The sequence below is a fragment of the Vigna unguiculata genome, chromosome 3, assembly GCF_004118075.2.
Source record: "Vigna unguiculata cultivar IT97K-499-35 chromosome 3, ASM411807v1, whole genome shotgun sequence".
NCBI lineage: Eukaryota > Viridiplantae > Streptophyta > Magnoliopsida > Fabales > Fabaceae > Vigna > Vigna unguiculata.
The window spans coordinates 39,282,151-39,298,076 of NC_040281.1; the positions used below are offsets into that span (position 1 = coordinate 39,282,151).

The 15,926-nt window shown below is 29.5% G+C and overlaps 2 protein-coding genes and 1 non-coding gene across 3 annotated transcripts; 1 reads left to right on the forward strand and 2 right to left on the reverse strand.

Annotated features, from left to right (window-relative positions):
- Window positions 1-401: 401 nt before the first annotated feature.
- TRNAK-CUU lies at window positions 402-474 on the reverse strand. Its single transcript has one exon. It is a non-coding gene; the product is annotated as a tRNA-Lys (tRNA).
- A 2,765-nt stretch (window positions 475-3,239) lies between these two features.
- LOC114176175 (proteasome subunit beta type-1) lies at window positions 3,240-6,549 on the reverse strand. The gene is made up of 7 exons (XM_028061124.1): window positions 6,346-6,549; window positions 6,152-6,259; window positions 5,904-5,985; window positions 4,029-4,158; window positions 3,802-3,944; window positions 3,628-3,714; window positions 3,240-3,556 (listed from the first exon to the last, which is right to left on the reverse strand). The coding sequence occupies exons 1-7, from the start codon at window positions 6,390-6,392 to the stop codon at window positions 3,482-3,484; spliced, it is 672 nt and encodes a 223-aa protein (XP_027916925.1). The 5' UTR covers window positions 6,393-6,549; the 3' UTR covers window positions 3,240-3,481.
- Window positions 6,550-14,416: 7,867 nt separating this feature from the next.
- Window positions 14,417-15,272, forward strand: LOC114179003. Its single transcript, XM_028065185.1, has one exon. It carries the CDS (start codon window positions 14,689-14,691, stop codon window positions 15,070-15,072), a length of 384 nt encoding a protein of 127 aa, XP_027920986.1. The 5' UTR covers window positions 14,417-14,688; the 3' UTR covers window positions 15,073-15,272.
- The last annotated feature ends 654 nt before the right edge of the window (window positions 15,273-15,926 follow it).

Here is a 15,926-nt window from a genome sequence, read left to right on the forward strand (position 1 = left end):
TGCATGACGCAAAAAGAAAAAGCGAACATTAAAATTAAGAAAAAAAAAAGCAAGAGAATGCATAAAACTATCTTAGCTAGGGAAAACAATCCCTCCATTTTCCTAATTTGTATTAATCTTTTGATAAGTTTGTGCTTATTCAAAAAAAATAAAATAAAGGTTCTTTTAATAAAATAAGCATGTTTTATGTTTATTTTCTACGTTTAAAAAAAATAAAATTTCATCATTATTAAAATTAAGTATATAAAAATAACTTCACAAATTTAAATAAGACAAACTAAATGCAATATTAAAATTAAGAAAAAAAAATTTAAAAGCAAGAGAATGCATGACACAAAAATAAAACGCGAATATTAAAACTATGAAAAGAAATTAAAAGCAAAAAAAGACATAACACTAAACGCCCACCGTGGGGCTCGAACCCACGACCACAAGGTTAAGAGCCTTGCGCTCTACCAACTGAGCTAGACGGGCATATGTTAAACATTCTAAACTAGTCATATTAATATTATAACTTACTCACCTAGTTTTGCATAAACATTAATTTTATTTATAATATTTCAGAATTCTAATTTATTTGAAATAAATGATAAAAGGTTAAATCTTAAATTATAGACGACACTCACAATTGAAAACAAAAAATGGTGACTTTGCGAGATCCTTTTATTTATATATATATATATATATATATATATATATATATATATATATATATATATATATATATATATATATATGAAGTTTGACAATATATAGCTTACAAAAAGTGTGAGGAACTGTACTAATACTAATCTATTAATAATGCATAAGTATAAAATTATTTAGTGAAACTATTATATGATATGGGTGGAATGTATAATTCGAGTTACTTTTATTTAATATATAAAGTATTTGAAAGTATCTTGTTAGTGTTTCTTGAATCTCTATTGACCAATATTCTTGTTGGCGTGGTCAGATATTTTGTTGATGTCTCTAGGTGTAAAAAGGAATACCCTACAAGTTAGGAGGTGTTTCCATGTTTTGGGTTTGTGAACAATTCTGTGAAGGTAAGGGAAACTCTTTGTCACTTGTGTGTGAGTTTAATAAAATTGATGTTTTTCCTGTCTTTGATTGATTGTATTTTGATGATAAACTTGAGCTGTTATAATGAATATGTCTGGTGTGTATGATTGATGCATTTGGAATGTTTAATATCATGATGAGTGTTATTGTTTGATTTTGTGTTAATTGGGAGAATTTAGAATCTGAGTCATTGATCAAATTGGTACAAGCTCCAAGGTTATAAAAATGTTTTAAACCAATACCCGAAGAGAGGAGTACCAATTTCATCTGCTCTCAATTGGTTCAACGTCGAGCACCAGTTGTGTGCTACAGGTTTGGGATCATTTTAACTCCATGGTGTTGAGCAATGGATTGTATCACTATGCATCACTTTTTGTGAATTGTTGGGCGCTAAGCGGCGCCAAGGTGACATTGAGTGCCACTTATTGCGAGGAGAATGGCGCTTAGCGCTAGTCTTCCCTGATTGGTTATGTTTACTCTTTTTATGTTGTGAATGGTTCTGTTTGGATGATTTGATATTTTTAATAATTTTAAATGGTTAATATTAAGGATGGCAATATGGGTTTGGCTTGGTGGGCCAACCTGCAGGCCCGCCAAAAAAACGCGGGGCGGGCCAAGACGTTGAGCTAGCAGGTCCGTAGGTGCCCAACCCGTAAAAGCCCAAAACCCGCATAAAAAAACTTGCACTTGTGTATATTAATTACTCTTCTTCTGGACTTTTGCATGAACGTTCCAAATTTTTGTATGACTAGAAATAAGTGTTATGTATTTTTTAACGTGCTAAAATTTGAATAATACATCGTGTATGTCAAAGTACAAATATGAATATGATGAAAATGTTGAATTATCAATTTATTATCCAACTTCCCAAAGCCTTTGTTTAATTTTGTGAACTTGTTAAAGTTTCCCAATTTTTTGAACATTGAAAGCTTTATTATAAGATTTTTTTTTAAAAAAAAAAGAAATACATAAGCAGGCTAGCCTGCGGGCTGCACTTATGCGGGGTGGGCCAAAATTTTCAGGCCGCTTTAGAAATGTAGGGCGGGCCGGGCCGACCCGCATTGTCATCCCTAGTTAATATTTGATATGATAATATGATTGTGAGCATCTAAGATGATGGTGTTTAGAGGAATTCATGGAGAAATTCTTGTGATGGTAATTTTAGTGTATGTCACATTCCTTGACATAGGAGATTTCAATAAGGATGTATCCTGAACTCTAATGATTATTCACACTCAAATAGAGTAGAATGAAGGTGAGACTCGTAGAAGATCCTAGTCACAAGACTTATTTTGGTTCTAGGCATGAAGAAAATTTACCTTATGTGTGATTGATTAATAATTCCTTGAGACTAGACTATACAAGGTCTAAAAACCATCACAAATACACACCTCCACCTCTAGTGAATTCAATGTCAAGAAAAAGTATCCGAATAATTGAGTTTAATGTCAACTGTTTTGCATATATATATATATATATATATATATATATATATATATATATATATATATATATATATATATATATATATATTGTATTTTATTATACTTATGGTTGGTGCAATTGACATGATTTAATTATTTTAGAATTTTTCCTTGTCACTAGCTTATCATGCTATGTATCAGTGTAGTGTTGTTTGTGTTTTATTTTACACTTTTGCTATGATTATCTCGGTGTGAACATATTTTTATGCAGGTGAAGATACTACTCCAGTAGAAAGTGTTGATGCCTCCGAGTAGTGTTTCTTAGATTCCTAAGTTGTTGGTCATTAACATATACCAAGTAATGCAGAAATCACATCAGCATGCATCTATGATCGGATGAATTCAGCTGTATAATGCTCTACTATGGCAGCAAATTTTAAATTATTGGAATTGGAAAAATCACCATATACTTCAAAATCTTGCCCAAAGGAATGAAACGAAGATGTTCCTTTCCTGAATTTCATTAATTGCCCCACATTCTACTTCACCGAGTTCGATGCACATTGAATCTCCTTATTTCAAAAATATTTATGCGTTCTGTTTCAAAAATGCATTCGTCATGTTTAGGGGACTTTCTGATAACTAGCAACCTCAAGGAGGACCATGTTTATACCTTAACGAAATGGTTTAAAAGTAATTTTGGGAAAATATTCGCGGGATATTGAACGTGCGAAGCAAAACACAATGCAATCATGAGAAAAAGACGGCACTTAAACATGTTATAACAAGATATAAAACGCACACAAAAGTTATGAAACAGACTAACAAAAATCCAATGCAAATATAAGTGAAATCACAGTAGTTATAATGTGAAGAGAGTAGTAATACTTGTTCAAAGCAACTTCACAGGAAATGCTATTCTTAATTTCACCTCATGGGAAAACCCCACTGTCATTTAAAATTCCAGAAGCATTTCAAACATTTTGTAGAGAGCACTAGTCTTTCCTTAGGTCCATGTATTCACGACGAATACCACTGGCATTTAGGATGACGATTTCAACCTTGTCTCCCTGTAAAAACATTCACATTAAGTTGCAGGTTCATCCTACAGTCAAATGGTAATAATATCACACAAACTTACGGTGTATATATCTCTCTCAGTTGCAGATGCAAAAACGGTTTTCACCAGATCAACTGCTTCTGATTCAGACAGTGGAGTAACAGCATCCTGAAAGAATATTTTTAATGTAAGTCTCAATCTATAAAACTCCAAGAATCAAATATTTCAAGCAAAGCGCCAATTTCAAAATGTCACCTTGGCAGGTAACAGGAGTGGGCTAGGAGACTTCAGCTGGTTATCCAGAAATGGCATGATAAGTGTGGATCCAGAACCCTGAGAGCTATATCCAACCCTCTCATAGGAACCAACAGCATCATATGTGAAAACACATCCCTTTCCTGTTTCAGGTTGAAGTGGCAATTAGCAATTAGCAATTATAAAAATGAGATGTGAACAAGCATAGAAAGCTAAAAATAGCATACCTTCATTGTCAAGGCCACCCAAAACATTGAATGCATAATAGGGAAAGAAGCGTTTGTAATAAAGTGTGTTTGAAAGAAGCTGACCCATTGCAGGGCAGCTCATTTGCTTGTTATGTTGATGCTGATAAATCTGTATTCAAAGTCAAAAGATGATATAACATCAGTTCCACGAAAGGCTAGCAAGTTTTTTGTCACGGTGAACTTAAAAATAAGAGAGAAACTGAAGGTACATAACAAATAAAGGGCCAAATACAGCAGTTTCCCCGGTTTTACAATATAAAAGGGTAGCCCAGAGCCCAGACTCCGGCATAGTGGGGTTTGGAGAGGGGAATATAAACACAAAATGTAAAGGTATAAAAGAAAAAAAAAGTCAAGACCCATTCTTTATGGTACACATCAATATTAACATCTTAACGTTGTCACCACTAGGGCAGAAAATCATAATGTATGTATTCCCCGACTCACATCAAGCAAGCATATGTGCATTGTACCTTCCCCTTCTCCTCTGATTTATAATGCTTTTGATTTCTTTATGCAAATCCATGAAGATCCTTCATTTCACTAGACACAAATCCAACCTTTAAACTCGTTACTTTATACAAGTCCGTAAATATCCATCCATATGTGCTTCCTTCTCAATAATCTCAAACACCAATACTCTTACTAAATGCCTTGAAATTTTGATATCGTGCAGCTAACATAACAGTGTCTAACTCTGGAATGTTTCATAATTTAATACAAACCCGAAAGAGGGCAGTCAATAAACACTTTAGTGACCGCACAGAATTGGAGACAATAAATTGTGATATGACTCATAAGTACCTCTAACTACAAAGTATCAAATGATACCATTGACCCTAAAATTCAAATGGTAAATTGCAAGGTACAGTAGGATCTAATCAAGAAAATTTAGTAATTTAAGGTTTCAATCTAATTTAAATCTACTAGCACTGTATAGGAATAAAAACAAACTAGAATTGAGAAGTACTTAAGATATTGAATTTTCATCTACTAAATTCAACATTTGATTTCTGTGGTTGTTGTTCTGTTGAGGATACGTGCAAATGCATGTCATGTAGAGTGGTTAAATATTTGGCTGTGGATGAATTTGGTGATGACAGTCTACTTCTTGCATGTCATGTAGAGTGGTTAAATATTTGGCTGTGGATGAATTTGGTGATGACAGTCTACTTCCTGATGACAGGTACTGTATGGTACCATTCATGGATGGATTTTGTGTGCAGAGGCTTCATTGATGTTTACAACTTACAACTAACATCTAAGACAAAAAATAACTAATCCAGTTGCATACATCCATACAAAAAAAGAAAAAAAACTAAACTTTACTAGACCAAGTCTGATAACTCAAGTTTTACAAGATAATCACATTTTTTCAAAACACCGATTAGAAAGCTGGTAAAATTTAGTGATTATTATTTCTTTTATATAAGCTAAACCAAGTATCAACACATTCACTCAACGCCTTACTTGTACAAATAAAAACATATTATTAAGATGTTCGCTCACTTCAGCCAAGCCAAGTTAGATGAGTACTTTCCTAACATGTTTACTCTAGGTTTATTATTTCATAATATAACAAGTTATTTTAATCACTTTCCTAACATGTTTACTCTAGGTTTATCATTTCATAATATAACGAGTTATTTTAATCACGGGAAGGTTGGAAACAAACTAGATTGGACCCAATCATAGTTCTTAGTTCATCCAACATCAACATAGATAAAGTAGCGCAGAAAACACACACTAAGAGATTAAGCATAGAACAGTTTGTAAATTACAAAGCAACCTCAAAAGAAATCACAAGCTTAAGTAGCACTATTCAGTTGTTTCAATAGTTGAGAGTTTTTAGCTCACCAAATGTCTAGCAGACAAAACCTTCTGCAAGGCTTTCACATCAGCTTGAAAACCAGAAGAAGCCATCACACACTTCTCCGCTCTGTCCATAAACAATAGAAACCTTAGTTACATCCTCAAGCAACACAAACAAACAATGCTAAGATATAAACAATACTACGATAAAGTAAAATAAGCAACTCCAGAAAAATTGAAAAATAAAAAAGTAATTATTTGGGACGAGACTTAATTTTTGGGAAAAATCATACAATTGGGAGATTTTGGAGTAATCCCGAGTGAGGATGTTGTAACCAGTGGACATTCTGGTATCTGCGGCAATAACACAGTAATCGGCTCCAGCAATCGCAACACATGATCTACTCAAAGTGAACAAACAAATCAACGAATGAAAAATTGAAAAATTGAAAACACTCCTTCCGAGAGAGGGAAAGGAAACCCTTACCCTCCATTGTTATCGTATGGAGACCAATTAGCATGTTGCTTCGTCATGGTGAGTGAACGGAGAATGGAAAACACAGAGAACGGAGAAGAGAATGAATTAGGGCGTCGCGTGTAAAAGAAAGGTTTTTTTCGTTTCCCTTGCTTTCGTCTCTCTCTAGTCTTTTTAACTCTATTAACTTCAGATCTGTCTTTGCGAACACGAAATGCCTTTAACTAGCATTTTGATTTTCGCAGTTCACAGTGTAAATATTTATTTTGCATATTTTTGTTGTTTTTATTATCCTACTAATTAAATTATTGTGTACATTATTTTCAATTATTAATAATTAAAAACTATATATATATTCATAAAAGTATTTACGATATTATTATTGAAGAAAAATTCTTAAATATATTTTGAATTTCTAAACATGTTTCCATTGAAAAGGATTAAATGATTAATTTTGTAGAAGAGATTTTGTTTAAGATTTTAATAAATAATATATTGATAATCAATAAAATACATACATTAAAATAATCAAACTTAATTAAGTTTTAAGATTTTAATAAATTTAGATATTTAGTTCTAGGTTCTTTTATATTCAACTTAAATATATTTATCTTTATTTATAAAAATGTTGTTGTGCTTTATATATATAGGAAGTAGATAAAAATGGTTTGTACAGGTTTGTTCACATCAAATAGTTTGATGGACATCCTGCATTAAGTTTACGAATGGTTGAATTTAACCAATAAAAACATTAAGATTTTAATAAGTTAAAAGCATAAAAAACATAAAATACCATTTTCTAATAAATTTAATTAATTAAAATTGTGAATTAATTGATAAAAATAATGAGAACAATTTTTAAACAGGTCCCAATGCATTTTAGCGGATTACAACAGATTTTTAGTCTTTTAAAATTACTAAAACTTCCATTAGAAGTAATTTTAGCTTATTAAAATCAAATTATATTTTTTAAAACAAAAACAAGACCAATATTATAGCACAACAATATTAATCCAAACATGACCGCACATAATCATATAATCATATAGTAACTTTAACGTCAAATCACAAAATATATATTAATTAACACATATAAAAGCATAATAAAAATAAAATATGAAATTATAAAAGTTTAATAAATGAATGAAACTAACCTCTTAAGTTAAAAGAGTCTTTTATAAAGTTTTTCTTCATTTTTTCCTTGTGTATCCAATTTCATTTATATCCATAACATAATTTTTAGAGCTAAAAAATTATCAAACTTAACATTTTATAGAATGAAATTTGCAAGTATTTTGAGAAAATACTATTTTTTTTTTCAAAATTTTTGTAATTTTTATAACAAGAAACTCCCTGACAAGTAAGTACAACTGCATAATGAAAGCATTTTAGGCCGTGGTTATTTTTTCTTACGTACTTGACGCGTTTTGTTTTTGAGTATTATGCAGAGGGTTTTTTTTGTTGTACGTAAATTTTTTATTTGTTTGATTATTAGATATTGGTTTTATCATGGTTATATGAAAAGGCAGTAAAAAAACTCTTTAGAATTATACATAAGGTAGGTTATGATATATTTAATAATTTATAGTTTATAATAATTTATACAATATTCAAGTAGGAATTTTGTGCAGATTATATATATATATATATATATATATATATATATATATATATATATATATATATATATATATATGATAAATGAATATTTAATGTGGCATGGTATAACTGTGCTTTGTGTTTTTTTTATATATGAAATTAAAAGAAGTATATAGTTGTGATAATCAAAAGAATAAAATACTCACACGGTTTTGATAATATTATAGGAATGATCTAGTATTAACATCAGTTTGTGTTTCTAAGTAATTGATGTTGGTAATTATTGGTGTAGTTCTATAAAATGGCAGCATAATGTGTGCATTCGTTAATTTCATAAAATCTGAAAAATTGATAATTGTTAAATATGCTGTGATTTAGATTTTGTTGTGGTACTGTACATGCAAGACTAAATTGATTTATACATGTGACGAATGAGTTAACAATGAGTTAATGTATGTGACATTATATTGTTCAGTATTGTGGATGTGTGGTGACAAAGAAAAAGTGTACATCCTATCAATTTTAGTAATGAGTTTGAGTATAATTTTGTCCGAAATTAATGGGAGAACAATGAGAAGGGTAAATCTGCATAACTATATATGATATAATTATATGGGAAGTGAATTTTACTAGAGCTCTCAATGAGAGTTATGAGACTGTGTACTTTGATGGAGAAGCTCTCGAGGAGTAATGGGAAGTGACACCTGTGTACTTTGTTGGAAAAACTCTTGAGGAGAGTAATGGAAAATGACATATGTATACTTTGTCAGGAAAGCTCTCGGGAGAAGTGATGGGAAGTGGATTCTATCCGTAAGACTTAAGAGAAGTAGGAAGGGTTATTGCTCTAGTGATAAGTGGTTGTGGTAAGCTGCTTTCCAGAGTTATAAATTGATTTTTGACATGAGATCACTAGTGATTGTATTAATTTTTGTGATGACATGTTTTAAACACTGTGATCACTAGTGACATTTTTGACACTGTGATCACTAGTGACAATATCTTTGAACCATTGTTTGAGACAATAAACTCTTTGAATGATTGACAATTGATGAAATTGAATGGTATTGTAAGACACTAGAGTTAAGAAAAGTTTCGGTAAATTGTTATATTATTATTCATGTATATCATTGGTTATAATGATTGATATATGTTAGCTCACTCGTAGATGCATGTGTTTGACTGTGATGAGTGTATATATATATTTCAATGTGTAGGAGCATATGTTGTTGTTGATGTTGATCTGGATGCATAATAGTGAAGAACTTTGCTTTTGCTTCGAAAAAATAATTTGTTTTATAAATGTTGTGCTAAATAAATATTATTGAAAAATAATGTACACTTTGATTAAATTATGGATTTTTAAAATCTTACTTCTATGTTATTTGAATAAATAAATGAAAATTTAAATTTTCAGTTGGGTATGAAAATTGTAAAATAAAAGATTTTGAAATTTATAAATTTTACCAAGTAATTTAATAGTATCATAGGTAGGATGTTACATAACAAAGGTTTTATTTTATTTTTTTATTATGTGATCCGAAAGTTAAAAATAATTTATAAATTATGTAATAAAAAAAGTTAAGAAAATAAAAACTCTAAATTGTATAATTTAAAAATCATTTAACTTTCACATTTTATAATATAAAATCATTATTTTTGACTTCCCCATTATATAAATTATAAACGTTTTTAAGAAAAAGAAATAGTTTTCAAATTTCATAATTTATAAGCGATTTTTGAGTTACAAATTTTATAACCTAAAAAGAAACAAAGTTATTTTATTTTTTAATTTGAAGATACGGGAAAAAAATACATAGACGTGCATGAAGAAGCGGCCCAATCTAATAATCAGCTGGACTACTGCATTTTCAATGCAAATCCAAGAGTTTTTCTGTAACCTCAAATACTTTCTAAATTTCAAAAGTACCATTTCACCATTTGACCAGAATAACACAAATCTTATCCCAACGTCGACTTCTTATGAAGGATATTTTTGGATGTTGACGTAAGGTGAAGTTTATGAACTTCCAAATTTCGAAAGCCAAATATATATATATACATATATATATATATATATATATATATATATATATAATTTAATTTTACTTTTGAAATATATTAAGAAATATTAATATTTTATTTTATTTTTCAAATGCATATTAAAAGATGAAAATAAATAAAACAGAAAATAATAAACTAAAGAAAAAATAATTATAATTCAAAAATTTAAACTTTAAATAAAATTTAAAAAAGTTAATGTGAGACATTTTTTTTTTCTATTTTACACTCTGTTCTAAGAAAGGGTTGGACCTGGTCTTTTCAAGGGCCCAAGTTCAACCCATTTTGAAACTCCCAAGACCCCCTCACAGTTACTTACTCTTCATTCTGCCACTTTTTACAGACAACAGTTTCTCCCCTCCCTTGTAGTGCTGCAAGAGCTCTGCTAGAACACCAACTCTTGTCTCCATGAGCTAGTGAGTCATCCATGTTCAGAGCTGTCTGAGCTCATATGTCCATGTAAGTAGACCTCAACATTCCTTTTTCCAGCTATATTGTGGTGGCCTTGCTTAGGGTTCGTTCTTGTAACTCTATTTTGATTTAGGTGTCGATATATTTCAGCTCCTTAATTTGTTCCTGCAGCTGTGGTGCTCTTCCTTAAAGTTCAGTTTCGTTTAGCTAAGTCTCATTAAGGTAAGGGAAGCTACAACTTCTTTTTTCTTTGATATATAATCAAGTGCAGTGGAACAAGTAAAAATCTCACAACCAAGAAGCATATGGTGTGGTGCTACCCATTTTCCTACACTGTATACTTTTCGTAAAATGAGGGTTCCTACTTTGTTAACTGTTGGATCGAGCTGAAATTGTAACAGCTGATCCTTAACACCTAGTTCTTGACTTTGACTGGTCAGATCTTGAATTGGAGATCTGTAGTGAGAGCAGTTTTTATCGCAAGGTCCCTGTAATTTGGTTGTTGACAGCATTGACCTTTGTTGCTTGTTTGGTGCATAACTTTCTCTATAGTTATTCATTTAAGTTGATTCTTGTTGCATTTGGTTCTTGATTCAATCATCTTTAATTTGAATATAAATACAAAATTTTTGGAGATTTACACAAGTTGCAATTTTATTTCTAAACTCCCAAATCGTTTGCATAATGTGTTGTTATGTAATGAGCCATGACTTGGTTGGGTTGGATATTGGTATGCATTTATAAAGCATGAGATTGAATGAGATTTTGTTATGTTGTGTATGAAATGGAAAACATAACTGTATGGTTGATGGTGGTTTGGTATGAAAATTGAATGCTTGATATGACATGTGGATTTTGTTGGTAAAAGAGTTTCAAGGGTAAACTCTTAGTGATGATGGTTAGTGTATACCTTGATATAGGAGATGTCTAGATAAAGGAAGATATCCTAAACTCTAATAATTATTCACGCTCACATAGAGTAAAATAATTTATGTGGTGAGAGTGGCATGAGATCCTAGTCTTGGGACATATTGGGTCCAAGACATCATAGGATTAACCCTGTGTGTGGTTGGGTGATAACCCCTTGCCTCTAGACTCTGCAGAGTTTAGAAACCAGCATAGGTGCATACTTCCTTTATTTTTTGCTTTCACATGTTTTGGGTACTGCTTTTACTTGTCTATAACCTGTTTTATAATCGGCTTGCTTTTATTTATTTTTTATTTTTTTAAAATTTATATTTTTTACAATTTTTAATATTTCTTAATATATATTTTAAAAATAAAATAAAATATTAATATATATATATATATATATATAATTTTGTTTTTATATAATGAATTAAAAGATAAATAAAATTAAAAAATAAATAAAATTAAAATTAAAATTAAAATTAAAAATGAATATATGTGTGTGTGTTTTCGCCATTTGGAAGTCCTCGACCTACATTGGATATTTTTGGGATGAGAAGTGTGTTACTCTGCTCAAATAGTCAAAAGACATTTTTAAATTTTAAAAAGTGCTCGGAGGTGCAAAATAAAATCACTGAGGTGTAGGAAAAAACCCCATTTTCCATAGTCCAACATTGTCGGAACTTGCCTCTTCTGTAACTTCTAATTATTGGTTTCATTTTTAGGGGTGAGACTTCCCACTACAGTTGAAATGTGTGACGATACCTCTAAATAGGTGTTTATTGATATTGAATTACAGTGAAAACTCTTTTAGAATCTTTCAAAATGGTAAAACTTTAACGTTGTATGTTGAGTCATGAGATACTGTAAGAACAACACACTTTAAGATAAAGGTAGATACCAACAATAGAGTCCAGATGATACTAGTGTTATAAGTTCTATAGTTTGTGGTTATCAAGATAATCACATAACTGATTTCATAATCCTAACTATCTCTCAATATCATTAAAAATAGTGTTTGGGTATGCCTTTACCTTGTGTTTTGACAAGGTGATTTCTATAATTTTAAGAAATTTAAATAAATGATATTTAAATTATTTGAAATTATAGTTTTTAAATATTTTGTTTGGATAGAATAATTAAAATATTTTATATTTTGTTTGAAGTTCTATATTAATTAGAAATAAAATTAATTTAGAGTATACAAGTGAGTGCAAATCTCATCTTATAAGTTGATTTTATGGAATTGAATAATTATCTTCTTAACATGATATCAAAATTATTAGAGACTATCATAACAAATGTCGTTATTTGTTGGATCTATGATTTCACTCACTATCAGACTATTATCGAATACTATTAATGTTTAATTTTATACTCGATAGATATATATTTCAGCGTGAGAAATGTGTTGGAAGAGTCAATCTATATTATATATTTGAGTGTAGCTTATGGATACTAATTTATTTTCTCATATAAAATAAAATTTCATTTTATATTTTTAGAATTAAAACTTACCAAAAGTATTAAAATTTAACTATTCAAATAATATTTAATATTTAATTTTTTCATATATATATATATATATATATATATATATAAAGAGGGTTATAACTCGTGGAATTTCAATTCTAATTTTGCTAGTAAATTTCAAATTCTATAGTTTTATTATTTAAAATATCTTATTAAAATTCTTAAATTTCAATTTCTTTTAAATTCCATGATTCAAATAACTCATTTTATTTATAAGAATTTTAAATTTACCAAATAAATAAATTACTTTTTAAATTATCTAAATACACTACTAAAAATAGTAAAGAGTTGAATGTTTGTTTCTTCATAAAATATATAGATGATGCTGTTCGTACTTTTATTAGAGTTATATGAACTTTCAATGATTAGTTTTCTTAATGATTGAAGAGAACAATCATTAGAGACGATCATGAATCCATACTGATGAAAAGAACTTTTTGATTTTGTTAATCCTTAACTTCTCTATATATTTATTTTACTACCAAATTATTTTCTAATTTAGGTTTCAAGTAAGTTTTACTTAATAAAAAATATTAACTTTATATATATATATATATATATATATATATATATATATATATATTATAAAATATTAATCATAAAAGGTATAATGGTGGAAGAAAGAAAAAGAGGATGACATCGTACGACGATAATAAGTAACTAGTATATATTTTTTTAACTACTCATGTAAACTATTATTTCTATGTTACAATCTTATTTATTTTATTTGTTTTTTTTTCTCTTATTCTACTTTTTGAATACTCTTCATATACTTAGATTCGTTACACCATATTAAAAGTTATTCATTATTTATTATTTATTTATTTTTCAGAGAGTCTCTTTTTTCTTGTTAGAATATAATGTAAACCAATGCCGAAGAGCATATTGCTTCTTTTGTAAAAAGAGAAAAAGGAACAAAGGGAATGCGATTCCATTTAGTAGATAAGATTGGTTTTCCTTATTGATTGATATTTCAATCCCGATACCCACGTTTAAACCATGATGATACCACTTTCCACAACTTTAATTTCTTCTATAATTAATAGTATGTGACATTAAAAAAAAGAGTTTTTAAGATGAATTCATGCTCATACTATAACTGTAGAATAGTTTAAAAATAGTATTATATTCATGAAAAAGGGAATGAAGTAAAAGAAAGTCATCTTCTATCCTTTCGACAAATATAATTGTCTTCCGATTCTATATTAAAAATTGAAAAATTAAAAAAATTAAACATATTAAAAAAAAATACAATTGGTATTAGAACATCTTAAATTATCTTTCATGTAAGAAACTATACCCAACAAGCAATCAACAAATAAAAAGATGCGTGTACTCTAATGTTACATATGCATAGTTCAGAAACTAGCTATAGTAATAATTCCAATGATTTAACATGAACGTAATAATGGTATACTTGGATGAAGGGTGATTCTCTTACATCACCAAGCTCTTGCGACTTTCTATACAAATCAAACAAAGAACAAAGCTCTTACATTATATATAATATTTATTATTATTTTCTTTGATGTAGAAAGCAAATTAAAAGAGCCAATACCTAAAGAACACAGCACAAGGAATGTCTTTAGTTGTCTTTATTAAAGAATGTTCTCATCTTTCCACCTTTTAGATGCTAAAATTGAAACCCTAATTAATTACGTGAACCAACATTGCAACAGAAAACCTGTTGTGATAGATAATCTAGCAATTGCTTTGCTTGATGAGTTAACCCTATGAATCTTAACCTGCACTCAAAGAACAAACAAGGGACATCAAACTTAATAATATCATCGAAACCCCTTTTTACTCCCAAATCTGAAGAATTTCCATTTCTCTTTCCCAGGCATGTCTCTTCAAGATCAGCCACAGCAACCAGTCCAAGTTTACCCTACAAATCAGCCACCCTCATCATCATCTCACCACTCAAATGGGTCTTTTGGAGCAGTTTTCATTGTCCTTGCCATAATTCTAGTAATTTCTGTGGTTGCTTGTGTTCTTGGTCGCCTTTGCAACAAGCGCTACAATAGGCACAGTAGCATCAGCAGCAGCAACCAGAGAGGTCCTATGCAGCATAGGCCACAGATCCATGATTTGCGTCCGAGGGATGAAGGTGATATTGAATTTGGGGTTGAGAAAAGAATGCCACCACCGATTATAAGGACCAAAGTGCAAGGTCCTCATCATGGTCATGGAGCAGGCGCAGGAGAAGAGCTTAGAGCGGGTGCATGATGGAACTCCAACACAACAACCCTTTCTTTATACTTACCAAATCATTCTATGTCTTTTTCTGTTCAATCTTCTGTACTATTTGTCTTAGATTTTCAAATATCATGTTACTTCAAATGTTAATTATGTTCTCTACTTTTTTTTTTACCCCTCAGATATATTTTAGTGCCAAGTGTGTAATATTATATAATACTTTAATACGATTTTTCATTTGGAATATATGGGTTATGAGTATATTAACATTGTTTTTGTTAAGGTCTTGGTTAAAAGTAAAATCAATAGCAATAAAAATTAGCTTAATCGCCAATAAAAAGCCTGCACAAAATGTAATTCCTGTACTGCCATGCCCACTTCTTGAAATAAGAAAACCTTTTATTCTCTTTAAACTTTTGTCTGTTAGAAAAGCAGATTATTATAAAATTAGAAGTGATTGGTTAACATTTTTAGTCTACTTAACTTACTTTTTGCTCGTTTTCATCATCCATAACTTCTGTTTAATTGATCTTTTACTTTATTACTACATCCAATTAGTGGGTTATCTTTATTAAATCTTTAATTGGTTGGCATAGTCTCCATTTAGCTTAAAAGTGGATAACATTGAAAATCACACACAATTTTAGAATATTGTAATATATTTATTATTATTATTATACTAATTAATTAATGTTTGACATATTAACTAAATATTTTATTTGAATTCATAAAAGAAAAAAAAATAAATTAAATTTAAATTTTATTTTATAATTTCATAGAATTTATTTTCTATTTTATAATAATATTAAAAAAATTGTACGAGTTAATTGACAGAAATTAATCATATTATTAAATAATAGATATCATGTTATTCTAATTTATTA